The following is a 15014-nucleotide window of genomic DNA, read 5'->3' on the forward strand; positions in this document are numbered from 1 at the left end:
AGAGAGAGAGAGAGAGAGAGAGAGAGAGAGAAGGACTTGTTTTTCATTGATAGAACTCTACGAATCTCAGTACGCACTTAGTGCACATTAAAGCTGTTATACACTATTCTAATCTAAATGTAAAAGTGAGATATCTCAATTGATAAAGTGTCCAATTATTTTATCAAATGGCACAATAAAATGTATTAAATATTTCGCGATTTAATTCGTTTCTATATTTTTATTAAATGTACATCTTTATGTCGATTTGTGTACGACTTTAAAGTGCACTGAGTGCGCACTAGTTCTATCAATGAAAAACGCTATTAGTCTTACACAACCTCTGACGAAAATAAGAAACTTTATAAAGCATTGACAATGACGATTTTTTTAGAATTTTTACGCTCTCAAACTTTATAAGAACGCTTACAGAACACTATTGGGTTTAAACACTTTCAGAACGCTTATAAAATACAGTAAGTATATATCATTTCATGAAAGTTCTGTGATGTTAAAGCAACGCTTTTCAGAGGACGCTCAGTAAACGCTGATGCACCTTCGTGCAGAGAGTTCACTGTCAAGCTTTTCAAACATTTATCAAACGCTTTTTTCAATACCGTGAGACAAGCATTTTCTTTCCGTTCAACAAACGTTTCAACGTGGCGAATTACTGAATCGCACTAAACGTTTTGTAAGGCGTTTACGCAAACGGCTTAAAGACGCCCAAAAAACGTTTTCCTCAACTCCATAAAGCAAGCGTTTTTCCTCCGTTTAACAAACATTCTTCTACATATCCAATTTTCAAGCAGTGCACAACATTGCTACTAGAGGGACACAATGAAATTCAATTTCTCCCATTTAAAAAACCACATCAAATAGGATAAAAGGCGCGGTATGATAAAACTTCTCAATGAAAAATTTTGTACCTTTTTTTTCGATAAAAAGTCTGTGATCAGCAGGCTCAACACTTGAACTGAACATTTATGTAAACGTCAAACAAACATTCATGAAACTTCTTATTTTCAGAGAATGCCTTCCAAACGCTGCAGCGTTGCAATTTCCGTTTTACGAACACTCTACTGGCCGTTTCTAAATTCTCAACAAATTCCTGCAAACGCCCATGTAAACATTAAACAAACATTTATGAAACTTCTTATTTTCGTCAGAGAATGCCTTCCAAACGTTGCAATGTTGCAATTTCCGCTTTATGAACACTCTAGTGACCGTTTTTAAATTTTCAACAAACTTCTGCAAACGCTCATATAAACGTTAAACAAACGTTTATGAAACTTCTCATTTTCGTCACGTATAACGTATAAAGCATAAGAAAATAAACCAAAGAAAATAAATCAAAGTCCTTTCTTCTTTCCATGAAATAAAATATTGGTTGATTTTTCATATCTTATGCAAAAATCTGTGCTTGTGCCCTAAATCTGGAGCGCCACGTAACGTATCTTCCATTATCGCGGCGCAGTCAGCGTTAACTCCGCTTGTTAAACATCGTCGTCGGCATGGTCGTCGGAGAAACGTAAACAAAACGTATCTCTCGCGCGCGCGCAAGAGAGACGCGCGTTTACGCGGAAGCCGCGTGCGTCGTTTATAACGTCCATGTCGCCGTAATTTTCCTTCAGTTGCCGAATCGCACGTATCACGGCGCAGTTTGACTTCACCGGCGCGCGGTTCTTCTTTTTTTTTCCTTCTCGCATGTATTTCGAGCGCGAGACACGTTTGAAAAAAAAAAGTTAGCACTGTCGCGCAAGCGCACATGTCCGACGTCAGATTTCGCCGTGTCTCCGCGCGAACTTCCTGCTCCCACATCGAATATCGTGCTCGTTATCGGGATAAGTTATCGGGCCATCTCGTTCGCACGCAGATCACGATAACTGGCGATAACGCTCGACGAAGTATAAGGTCCCTCGCCGGAAACGTCGCATCCGCGTCCCCACGGTAAGACGAGTCCCTCGCCTCGCTCGATGGGACAGGTGATACCGACCGTCCCGGAGAAATTAGGAGGTTAGGAAGAGCGAGGTCGCGTTCAATCCGAAAGCAGCAGCGGGATTTTCTAACGTCTTATAGACGATTGTCGCTATCGTTAACTAGGGACAACCAATGAGAGTCGCGCTTTTTTCCAGGATCGTCCTTGCCATTGGCTGTTGATCGCTGGTTAACAATAGTGACAATCGTCGATAAGGCGTTAGAGAATTTCGCTACAGGGTCGGCTGAGGCGACGACCCACAATTGAGTTTGATATTTTCTTCTTGTAAAAGAATTTTTCTCTTGTAAGGTGTTTCAATAAAACAGGTGTTCTAATGCAAGGTTTTTTCGATACGAAATCTTAAAATCACATTTCTCCGCTTGATCGCTGCTGGATGATCCTTGCTCCGAGATGTCTCTCGAGACTTCTTTACAAATTGGAAATAATTGCACGCGACATGTGTATAGTATATATACAGGGTGTCTTAAAAGTATTCGATAGTATGTTCTATGAGCTAAAATTTTTTATTATTACTTATGTTCTATGAGCTAAAATAATTTAAGAAATGTTAATAAAATGGAAGTCTGTTTTATTAAAAAGTTATTAAAAACATATGAAATGTGTACAAAAAAAAACAATTTTATTTATGTTTCAAATTGTCATCTGCGGTGTCTGCCTATATGTCAATATAAGCTTGACATTGATGTGATTTTGAATTTATCATCTTTTTTTGCGAAGAAATCTTCATAGGAAGAATAGAAGAAATCTTCAGGAGGGTTTTATCTACTCTTGTAAAAAAGAAGATAAATTCATTATATCGACGACAAACTTATATTAACATGAACAGATTGTAATTTGAAATGCAGATTTGGTAAATTGTTTTTTTTTACATATTTTATTATAACTTTTTAATAAAGCATTTAAATTTATTTAAAAACCTATGTTATATTTTTTTTATTATTTCAGCTCGTAGAGTATACTATCAAATTTTGTACGAGAAATTCGGGGCACCCTGTGTAATGTGTGTGTGTATACGTATATATGCAAATAAAATTTTGTATTTTATTTTGTAATTTATTTGTAATATTTTTTATGCGTAAGAGATTTTTGTTATACAGATGCCGTTTTATGTACTCGAGATATATATACATACATATGTAAATAATTAAATACGCAGATAAAATGTTTATAATTTTATTTAACGAAATTATAATCCGGTTTCTATTCTCATTGTCATACGTGTGTAAAAAATATATGTGATTTTTTTTATTTGTATAGCATAAAAAAATATTGCAGATATATACAGAGATATCTCCGGTACTTTTTTATCTATGATATAAAAAAAATATCCAATGTTTTTTTACATGTTTTTTTATAGCAGAGAAGAGTAGAAGCTGAATTATAAATTTAGTAAGTAAAATAATAAATATTTTATCAATCGGACGTATTTTTATGCAATTACATTTTTTTTAGGACACAATATGAAACACATGAGAGAATAAAAATATTGTACTTTATTTAATCATAAAATCTAAATTAAATCTAAAAAGTATTTAAAAGATAGATTTTATAGATGCTTAAAAGATGGATAATTTGATAATTAATCATTGTAAAATGCGCGCCGGAATGAAAGTTTAAATAATTTTTTTGCCAGGCTAACCGGCACGTACTGAAAACTATATCTTGAAGTTGATTCTTCATTGTATAACAAGCTTCAATTGTCGCATCGTCATTGTCACGAATCAGCATAAAGATTACTGTCTACGGTATGAATATATAAACTCGCTGAAACTAAATGGATTGGAAAAGAACTCGTCATTGTTTCAGTTCAGTTCAGTTTCAGTTTCAGGTGTGCATTCTCTGCATTTTAATCCCTTCACTTTAGACTAGTCATTTGAATTACAATAAAAATTTTTATGTATTAATTTCTTTCCAAAAGTCATACTACATGCATATATGAATATAATCATACGAAAAATTGATATCTACTAAAAAAAAAATATTTTTAAGTACGTTGAAACAATATTTTAGAAATTTCACAAAAATAATAGATTTGTAGTGTAGATTTGCTTTTACGCCCAAATATTATAAGCCAAACACACACACACACACACACACTTTAGCTTAAACAATTTTGTACTAAAAATACTTATACTTTTTTATTTTGTTTTGCTTTAGCTGCTAAAGCAAAATAGAATTTGTAACTAACTTTTGAAAGATTAAAAAGAAGAAAAGAAATGAAAAAACATAGAAATCGTGTAAAAAGCGAATGGGCCACAAGAACGGGGCCCGAAAACTGAACGTGTCCCACGCATAACACGCGTACGAACGAGAGCGCGCCTCGGTAGATTTTAACCCTGAGTTCACTCGGATATGATTTAATTTAACCGCGGCTCTCGGTAATCCGACCGTTCAATCTATCTCTGTCCACCGACGAGTGCGCGCGAGTCAGTACTGTCGGTCTCCTTGGCCTTTTCCTTGTGGTACGTAAAAACACATACCTCCGAAAACATTCCGCTTTCACGTGCTATTATACGTCGCGCGTACAGTGGGAAAAAGAAGTTCAATTAACAAGTTATTTACTTACGCTTTCTAACGAGAAATTTAAAAGTAATGAATGAAAGATGAGGAAGAAGATTATTTTCATATGTAGCACTTAGTTTTTCAAACCCCACACAGTTTTTTTCTCAATCTACACAGCACTTTATTCAAAGGATGTCCTGGGAACTTGGAAGACGTAAGGAAGTCTTCTGGAAGTCTTCAGGATGTCTTTTGGAGGTTTGTGCTGTACGAGAATAATTGATCAAGTTCGATCCTGAAGCCATTTACAGAAAGAGAGAATCTTTATAGAGCAAGAAAATTTTTGCAATAGGATATATCTTCGTAAGAAAATAACTTAGAAATATCTCGTAAAATTTTTAAAAACGTAGTTATAACAATTTCAACACAGAAATGTTGACAAAACAGATGTTTAAAAGATGTGCTACTTTTTAGGTCGTTTTGAAACTCTTATATTTTAAACTTTTGTATATATCAACTTTCCGCACATAAACTTACCACTTGATGCGCTTATATATTGACTCGATGTATTCGCACGACGATAGGATCAGATTACAGATTACCTACTAACTATTCGATCCGACAGTAACGAGGTTCGAGGAGACCTCGGTGCTCTTTAATGAAATAGCCATCCTATGGAGTGCAATGAAGTGTAATGAATGAAAGAGCTGTGCGTCGCGAACGAGATATCATTGAAGCAAATACTTCGAAATTTTTTTTTACATAACATACAATTTTTATAGATTGGATTTCGTTAATTAAAGATGTGATGATAACAATTATCGTAATTAGTCGTTTTAATGAATACGCCAGACATGTTTCTGTATAAGTACAGATAAGTAAAGCACATAAATAACAACAATGATTATTAAAAAATTAAATATTCATTTATAAGTGTACATCGTATATTAATATGCATATTTTATACTTTGATAACTTTTATTATATTTCTTATATATGTACTTATTCTCTGCATTATTATATACTTAACTAAAAGTGAATTTATTTTTATATTTGTCGACATATATAAATAACGTAATATAGTAGTCATTAACTAAATTTACATACATATATTTTGATAACCGTATATAAATAACTTATTGCGTTATTTATATTTTTACTTCGATATAGTATATAACGATAAATCCAGCGATATTACGTACGAAACAAAAAACATCTCAACAGCTTGAACGCAGATATACGTGAGACGTCACGTTTGATGTACGAAGAATGAGATATGCGGTGGAATACTTCGTGCAACCTTGTGGCAGCGAAGTCATTTTTCATGGCCGGTACGGGTTAGAGAAATATAGGCGAAGCGTCGATCTCCCGTGGTGAAATGCACCTTGATCCATATCACGTCGATATCACGAAACTGCGAGATTTTTACGTGCGCGGAAAGCAGATGTTACGGTTACTATATTAACGTAGTTTGCACGATTATATGATAAAATGACTACACGGTTTTGTCGCGATTCATTTTCCTCGTAATGCATAATTGGAATCTTTCATCGGAAGGATGCACGCTATTTCTTGCAAGATATAATTTTCTTCCGGAACATTCAATTGTTCAATGAGATAGTTTTATGATAATTGAAATTCTTGGATTCGGCATTAATCTTTCAATTGTATACTCAGTTAAAAATGATAATGGAATCGACATCGAATCAATATCGATTCGAAAGCATCACATCGACGTTGATTCGATGTCGATTTCATTATCATTTCTGACTGGGTAGTTTGAACGGATTTATCCCACCTTAAACGAATATTTTGTGTACAGTACATTAAGGATTAAGAAATTAAAATATTAGACTATTAAATAATTTCTTATTATGTTCATTATATTAATAAATATACATATATTTAACATTAGCGATTGTGTGATATATGTATATCTATTAAATTAATATTTTGCAATGTACAATGAAATCATTACATCCAAAATAATATAATCAATTAATTTGAAATTTTCCAGTGACGTTGAGAAAGTAAATATTGTAAATTCAACAACGTTCTAATTAAATTTACAAATTATTGTAGAATTTGTCAGTAAATAGACAAAACCCGTTTAATCGAAATAACTTCTCTAGATTCGCAAGATATAAAAATAGTAACAATATTCCACGTTTCATTTATGCATATTTTAATTGTGCATTTTTAATTATACAGTTTTAATTATAACATTAATTTTACGTATATATTAGTAAAATTTCATAAATATTATAAAAACGCACCTTTTCGCTACATAATTCCGGCATATGTATGTGTCAAACAATATAAAAAATTTGCATATAGCATTTCATAATTTTGCTTGTTAACATTTAGTTTCTAAATTAAACAGCCTTGTGCTATTTATGTACAATAAAGCTTACTAGAAGGTAAACATTGCAATTAGCACTCATACTTTTCCACTTTCGTCAAATATGTATTAGGTACATATGCGCAACTGAGTTGACGTAACACAATTTGACATTCGCTGGCAAAGTGCTCGAATTATATATTCGCACAAGTATCGCCTTTATGGAACATCCGCCAATTCGTATAATGATATTACGAAGCGTTCTTATGCAATGGTTAGTACAACTTGCAGAATAGAGACTTGGGCGCGCGAAATTTAATAAACTCTGCTCTTTCTCGAAACGACGATAAGACGATACAAAACTATTTCACTTCTCTCGAGTCAATAAAAACAAAATTACATAAAATTGTATTTTCTTTCCAAAAGAAATTCAGATAATTTTTACGAAATAATGTATTGTACATCGATAAAAGTTGAAAATATATCAATTATCCTGATCTCTCATTCTAGTTATAGTTTCACTTATTTCTATTTGATTAAAATTGAAATCATTAAAAAAAGATTTTAATCGTTCGTGATTTATCGATACTTCAGTAAGTTTATTATGGAAAAATCGTTTCTAAATGAACTGAATTTTTATTTAAAAAATACACAAATTGTGAATGCAGAATTAAAAGATGTAGGAATTTAGGAGTGCATTTATATTTGAAAGTGATGTAAAAATACAGCTGAACATAAATAATAACTTTAAAAAATTACAAAATAATCTATAATTTTCCCTCGTCAAATGCAATTGTATCGTTTCCTGGAGACGAGACATTTTGCACGGTTAGGTGTAGACAGCAATATTGATTTGGCAAGTACATCCTCAGAGAGAACAATGGCACTCTGTGCGTTAAATACAATTGTCTAACGCATGGATGACTCGAGTAACCCCACCGGAAAGAGCCAATACGAAATCATTAAATGCGTATGACAATCATCAGAGAAAGAGAGAGAGAGAGAGAGAGAGAGAGAGAAAGAGAGAAAGAGAGAAAGAGTCGTCGACAGGAACGAAGAAAAATATTCCGACACGTTGAATCCATCGATCCAAAGAACGCTTCTGTCATCGCGTAAATTCCGCTTGGAGGATTCCGGAGGGCCCGTCGCCAAAGAAAATCCCCGGTCAAAACGCTGCCGTATAAAGAAAGAAAGAAAAGCGACGCTCAGCTCGCAAAAAGGCACCCAATGTCTCGCCCGGAGTCTGAATGCAAATGATTTCATCCCCGACACGCGGCGTTTTCTCGCGTGAAGGGAGGATTTGCGGGTGAGACGGTGTCCGAAAACTAAAGAATCGCGGCGCCAAAGGCAAGGGCGATGCCGAGAAATATAGCGATGGCCGGTAGGGGTGAGGAGTCGGGGTTCGTCTGGCAGTTTCGAGGAGGCAAATGTACGTCGACGGTAATGGTGATGGTGCTCGCTCTCGCGGCCGAAGGAATATTGTGAGGGGGTGGTTCTCCTCGCCCCCGTGCGCAGCCGGGCGTGCAACGCGTACCGTTCTGGCGAAAAGCTTCAACCGTGCAGTTATCTCTACTGGCCAAAGGCGTCGACGCGTTCCTTTGTAATGCATTATCTCCGCCAGCGGAGAGTTGGTCGAATGTGAATCGTCATAACGATGAATAAAATCGTACTTGCAATTTAGCTCTTGCGGACTTACTCATTTGCACTAATTTGCACCGAGACGTTACATCGTAGAACCAGGAAATCCGATCCTTAAATTAAAAGGATTAATAGTTTCGTTAGAAAATCAAATATAGTATACAGATTTCTTTAAATTTATATATAGGAATCTATGTCTTAAATATAAGAATCGATTATGAATACCGGTCATTATTACATTACATTTTAATGTATATGAATTTTGTTATATATTATATATATTATATACATTTTATGACGTATATAGAGGAAGATCACCGATACCGACATACCATTTTGTTTTTAGACAATATTTCTTAAACAAAAGGTAAAAATACTACTTCAAAAACATAAATACAAAGTAAAAAGTATCTTCTATAAGCAAATAATATAAGCAATTTTTATAATACTGTTTGCAATTTTGCAATAATTAAGTTTTTCGTAAGTTATGCAAAAATGAGCGTATAACAAAATGGGCTCCAAAACTGACATAGTATATAATAGGCAATAATACCAACATTCCTATTTTATAATTAAAGATATATCCTATTCTGTAAAGAGAAAACTAATTTATGAAACTATAAACATTTAAAATGACATAATATTATCAATAATACAGTCACTATTATTTTAATTACGCAATTTGCAAAAGAACACCGTAAGAATTTTCTTCTCGGATTCATAGAATTGGTTTTTAGCTGGTTTGGTATAGAAATAAGCCACAAATATATGAATTATGAGTTTGTACTTCTTTAATTAGCTAAACAGATCATTATTAGTATTAATAAAGTGCAATAGTTAGTTTCTGAGAAATAAGGGGGTGTCACTTTAGGAGACCTACGTCAGTATCGACGACTTTCCTCTATATATTATTATTATTTATGTTCTTTAATTCTTTAACATTCAAAAGAATTAATTTTTATATTTCTAAATTATATTTTCTGAATTAACAATTTTTTTTAAATTATTTTTATTAATATGTGAAAAGAACGTTCAATAGTAAAAGTATGGTATATGGAAATACAGGATTATTTCAATGTACTATTATATACTGAAACCTGACTAATTTTTTTGTTTTTGATTGTTGATACAGATTATAATGGCAAAGATGACAACAGCGTTGTCCCTACTTGCGGTCTATTTTATTATTACGACATCAGCCTTAAATAACGAGGAACTGCTGGAGCAAGAATGCCCTGTAGATTGCCACTGTCACTACTTTCGCGTCAACTGGGTGACGGACTGCTCGGACAGCAATCTGACGACCATTCCATACAACGAGCTGAGTCATAATGTCTATATTTTAGACATGAATGATAATAATATTGCAGACATCAGTCCGTTTCCAGAATCGATTAAATTAAGACGTCTTCAGATGGCACACAACCGATTAACTGAGCTGACATATGAATCATTTGCTGGATTGACGTACCTTCTGGACGCAGATTTCTCGTATAACGCCATTACGCGGGTAGATCCCGAAGCATTTCGGTAAGATGATTCGATATTATATTCGCCAGTAGTCATTCCATTCTCAGACGTGTGATATAGGTTTTGTCAATCATACGATTAATTCAACAGGGACAACCCGGGTCTAATTACATTGGAACTCCAACACAATCCCTTGGACGAGGTTGAGGAACCCTTCTTGAATTGCCGTACGCTGCTGTACCTCGATCTGAATTCATGCGGTATCCGGCACCTCAACACGCGCTTCTTTTACAACACGACGAATTTGAATAAGCTCGATCTATCGCACAATCCCCTGCAAAGGATAGAGCCGGGCCCCTTCGATCATCTGACGAATTTGGAATATCTCAAGCTAAACGGATGCAATTTAACCTACATATCGCCTGAGGCGTTTTCTCACCTAGAAAATTTGCGACAGTTAGAGATAGCAGACAATGAATTGAAAACATTGAACTGGAGAAGCGTGCTCACACCGTTAGTGCGTTTGGAACATCTAGATATCCGCAAAACTGGTATCACAAATCTACCGGGTGATGCCTTCGCCAAGAACTTATATCTCTTACAACTAGTTCTCGCGGATAATGAACTGTGGCATCTAGATGTCGAAGATACGCTTGGTCACAACTTGCACAGTCTACAATCTCTAGACTTATCAAATTGTAATTTACAAGATCGTCTATCTGAGGAAGCTTTTAGAAACGCAAGCAAGCTACGCGTCCTCAATCTGAGCGGTAATCCAATGTTCGCTAGCGATTTAACTGCCGTTCTGCGCCATTTGCCAAAGCTTCATAAGCTCTCCCTCAGCAATTGCAGTCTTCGAAGGTTGCCAGATACCTTTGACGTATTCGAACACCTGGAGGAACTCGATATTTCTTATAATCCACTATCTGACGCATTTGTCAGTCTTCTCAATCCGTTAAGCGCTTTGGAATATTTAGATATGTCTTATTGCGGTCTCGGTTATGTTGGAACTAATACTTTCGCACAAATGACTTTCTTGAAACAGTTAATTCTTTCGGGAAATGAACTTCATACTCTGGAAGAAGGATTGTTTGCAAATTTGACGCGTTTGGAAAGTCTAGAGCTCAACAACTGCGATCTCAAGGCACCCCTCGATCCAAAAGTTTTCGGTGACCGCGAGTTAACTGATATAATAGAACTCAAACTCAGTGGCAATCCGCTGATCGTACCCGATGAAGGCTCGCTGCTCCCAACGCAGCTCTCCAAGTTGGAGATTTTAGACCTCAGCAACTGTGGCATCTCACACTTGAACGAAGAAATATTTGCTACAACGAATAATCTCACTCAATTGAATCTTTCGGGCAACACAATATCTGGTGTAGAAAATTTGAGTTCTCTGAAAACATTGCCCAGATTAGAACATATAGACCTTAGCAATAACAACTTGCGTACGATCCATCCGAAGATATTGAAGGCAAATCCACGCTTATTATCGATTAATCTCATGGGAAATCCGTTTATTTGCAATTGCTCTATCGCAGAGACCTGGGATTGGGCTGTGCAGGAAAAGGGTGATCTTCACGTGCTCGTTGGCAGTCAACCCGCCAATTTTGAAACCGGCTCTGTAAAACGAAGAAAGACTCTCTCTTGCGCCTACGACGAAGAAACGTATCGAAATATGATAGACGGCAGTCAGTCAACCGCGAATCGCAAACATTATCCCAGCCAGTTTACTCCTTCTCGTACTTGGGCTAAATACGTTCGCGAATCTAATTGTAATCGGCGTTCATGATATGCGGCGGTTAACTATCAACATCCGATGTTGAATGTCTACTATCGTAAGGTACGTAGATATAAACAGGAACTTTGAGCAGGTTCCGTACTATTAAATATCATTGCAACGTCGTCATATCGTGCGAGCCATAAACTACAATATAACAATATTGTAAAATTTATATTTCCGTGGCATTATTTTTGTAGTCATAGAATTAAGGCAGACCTGTAATGCGTCGTCTACAATACACGGAGTAAGAAGTAAGAGTAAGAAATTGAACAATTACAGTTAATTATTCTCCTCACATTCGACTGTGATTGGTCAATTTCTTACTCTTACTTCTTATTCCGTGTATTGTAGACGATGCGTAATAGTTTACAGTTTATATATTAGAAAGTATCGTAAAGCATATTCGTATTGAAAGTATTGAAATGTTACTAAGTCAAAAAAATACTCGGTTTTGTATATATATTTTCTTTTTTTGTACATAGTATAATAATGATTCTTGTTCTCTCTCACTCTCGTCGATCAGACTTTGTCTTCGTGTATCCAATTCAACAAATGCTTACTTAAAAGTCAAATCAGAATAGATCAGCTGCCAATGATCGACGTTAAATAGAGAAAGTTAAAAAGAGATTAGAAAAATCAGTGAGGACTAAACAATTTCATGTATCTACATAAAGATTGTAGTCATTCTAAAACAGACTCAACAAACACATTATCAAGTATATATATATATACATATAAATTAAAATATCTTGTATTTACGATTTGAAATCTATTGAACTCTCATATTTCTACATTAATTAGATACACAGATATAAAAATTTAATACTAATACTGGTCAATTAATCACATATTTTTAGTATTAAAAATACTATTAACAATACTTTTAATACTCAAAATAAGTAATTAATTGGTCAATACTGGTATTAAATTCCTATAAGGGATACAAAACTAATTTTGTAAGAATCAAAAATAGTAAATTATATTTTTGTGCATTTAGTGACTGATGACATTGTAATTATAAATTTAGAAATTATTTGCAAGATAATAAATCATGATTGAAGTTAAATAATAGATATAATTAATAATTACACAACAGATAAGCAAATAATGATATATATAGATTCAGATACACAATTAAAGTATTTTAATTGATATAATTTTATTCAGTTCTTTGAATAATTTAAATTTCTTGATAGATATCGTAATTAGATTATTATATATAGAAAATATATAATTATTAATTTAATTTTACACTTGTTATTATTAATAAAATTTATCAAGAACATAATATTTATATTTGTGATACCATGTAATAATATATCGGCTTAAAAATTTTTTAGAAAGAAATTTATTAAAACTTTAATTCTCAATTATAACGTTAATGAAATGCAATATTATTTGTGAAACATAATTTTTTTAAATAAGTATTGACAGATAAAGTGAACAATCTAATGATATACGTCAAAAATACTAGAAAATTCGATTATGGAAGGTACGTGGTTCAACTTTGCGATTAACAAACGCGCAGTTACATGTGCACATATACATACAAACACAATTGTACCATCGTATACGATAGCGTGTGAGTATGTGGCCATGAAGATTAAATGATTTCCCCCTATTTGAACTTCACAATAGCCACGGAAAATGCCTGATTATCGTTAAAAGCTGATATGCAGCAGTACCTATTTATGGCGTGACAAATGCAATAGCTTCGTCTTTATTTCACTGTTCGAGTATTCCATCCTGTGGCTCTTCTCTTTTTAAGTTAATTAAGCTAGCTTATCCTGTGTTATATAACTGTTTATGATAGATTCATAATGCGCGAAATGTACATTCATAAGAAAATCTGTAGCTTTATAAAAGTAATATCTTATAAAATTATTTAATGCATTTGCTAAACTCATACAGGCTTATATTTATTATATCCTGTATTAAATATACACTAATATCTATAATTAGAAAACTGTTCAAAAATTTGTGAAGTGGGACCAATTTTCTTACCAATATCTTAATAAAATTTTATATATTTTTAAATTTAATTAATTTTAAATTAAGTTGAATCTAATGGAAAAGAATAGTGGTTTTTTAAAATGTGTGATACTTTTTATTATATTATTATATTAATATAAAATTATATCTTTACTTTATATATAGAAGACTTATATATGATAAAACTTGTGATGTATTTTGTGAGTTTGATTTTCAAAAATATCTCAAAATAATGTTATTGCGTATATTAATGTTTCAATATTTATAACGTTCGAATTTGTATCAGCTGATACTCAAGATAATTCCTGTTTATTGTTTATCGTTATTTTTATTAAAAGCTGTTATACATTTGATTTGAATTACTGAATATATCGTATACAATTCTTTTGCTTCAGATAGTCGAATTTTTTGTAAAAATTATAATTTATGTGATTATTTTGTATTTCACGATTATATTGGAAAATATAGTAATACATAAATTTTTCAACAGCGAAAATTCTATAAGTTTGCGTTCTGACTTAAGGAAAATTATTTGTTTTCTTTACTGTGCTGATAAAAAATGTTAGTATTATTACTATTACACAACTTAAAGTTGAAATTTTTTTTTCACGTTGTCCTTCGCGCATTTTCGTATATAAACTACATTTATATTTTTATTTGAATAATTCAACGCTTAGATTATAAGCCTTTAAACCCGATTGCACCAACGTTACTTTAATTTTAAGCGAGGTTTAAAACTTTTTCCCTCTCTGTCTTTTTTCTTGGCTTTAAAAAGAGAGGGAGAGAATTTTAAGCCTCGTTTAAAATCAAAGTAACATTGGTGCAATCGGGCCTTAGACGTTTAAGTGTAAGATTAGCTAAAGTGAGAGAGAAAGAGAGAAAATAGAAAGTAAAAAAACGCGTTCCTCGTTTTCGCATTTGATCGAGATTAATCATTCAAAGCTTGTGTATATATCTGATCGGCTAAAAGAAATCGATGATCCCACCTTCAGATGCATTGTACAACGCGGTCGATCGCGTGGTGGGCCATTTTCATTTATAATCACAAAATGTAAAGACTGTTGTTTAATAAAGCTATCGTTCTCTTGGTATACATGGCAGTTTTCTCGTCTCCATTATTGCGATATATGAAACAGCCCCTTACAGGTCGTTCACGATAACCAGCGCGGATAATCTAAATTGCATCTGCATGGTATTGACGCTTATGTACACTGGTGTAACAATAAACTCCATCGCTCTTATGGATATCTTTTGACAAGTTGCCGTAGGCAGAGAGGTAGTCCGATAAAATTTTCCATGTAAATAACGTGCAGGAA

At 33.6% G+C, this 15014-nt stretch overlaps 1 protein-coding gene across 2 annotated transcripts in view; it reads left to right on the forward strand.

Moving 5' to 3' along the window:
* The window catches only part of LOC108757554 (leucine-rich repeat-containing protein 15), a 12915-nt gene extending 987 nt beyond the window's left edge, over window positions 1-11928 (forward strand). Inside the window, exons 1-3 of one of the 2 annotated variants that reach the window (XM_018502017.1) lie at window positions 1626-1926; window positions 9586-9983; window positions 10074-11928. In XM_018502017.1, the coding sequence (XP_018357519.1) occupies window positions 9592-9983; window positions 10074-11715 (2034 nt within the window). In that variant the 5' untranslated portion in view covers window positions 1626-1926; window positions 9586-9591 and the 3' untranslated portion in view covers window positions 11716-11928. Of the gene's footprint in view, window positions 1-1625; window positions 1927-9585; window positions 9984-10073 lie in introns of those variants that run through there. The other variant, XM_018502016.1, reaches the window with a different exon arrangement.
* Window positions 11929-15014: the final 3086 nt, after the last annotated feature.

The sequence above is a fragment of the Trachymyrmex cornetzi genome, unplaced genomic scaffold (assembly GCF_001594075.2).
Source record: "Trachymyrmex cornetzi isolate Tcor2-1 unplaced genomic scaffold, Tcor1.1 scaffold1462, whole genome shotgun sequence".
Classification (NCBI taxonomy): domain Eukaryota; kingdom Metazoa; phylum Arthropoda; class Insecta; order Hymenoptera; family Formicidae; genus Trachymyrmex; species Trachymyrmex cornetzi.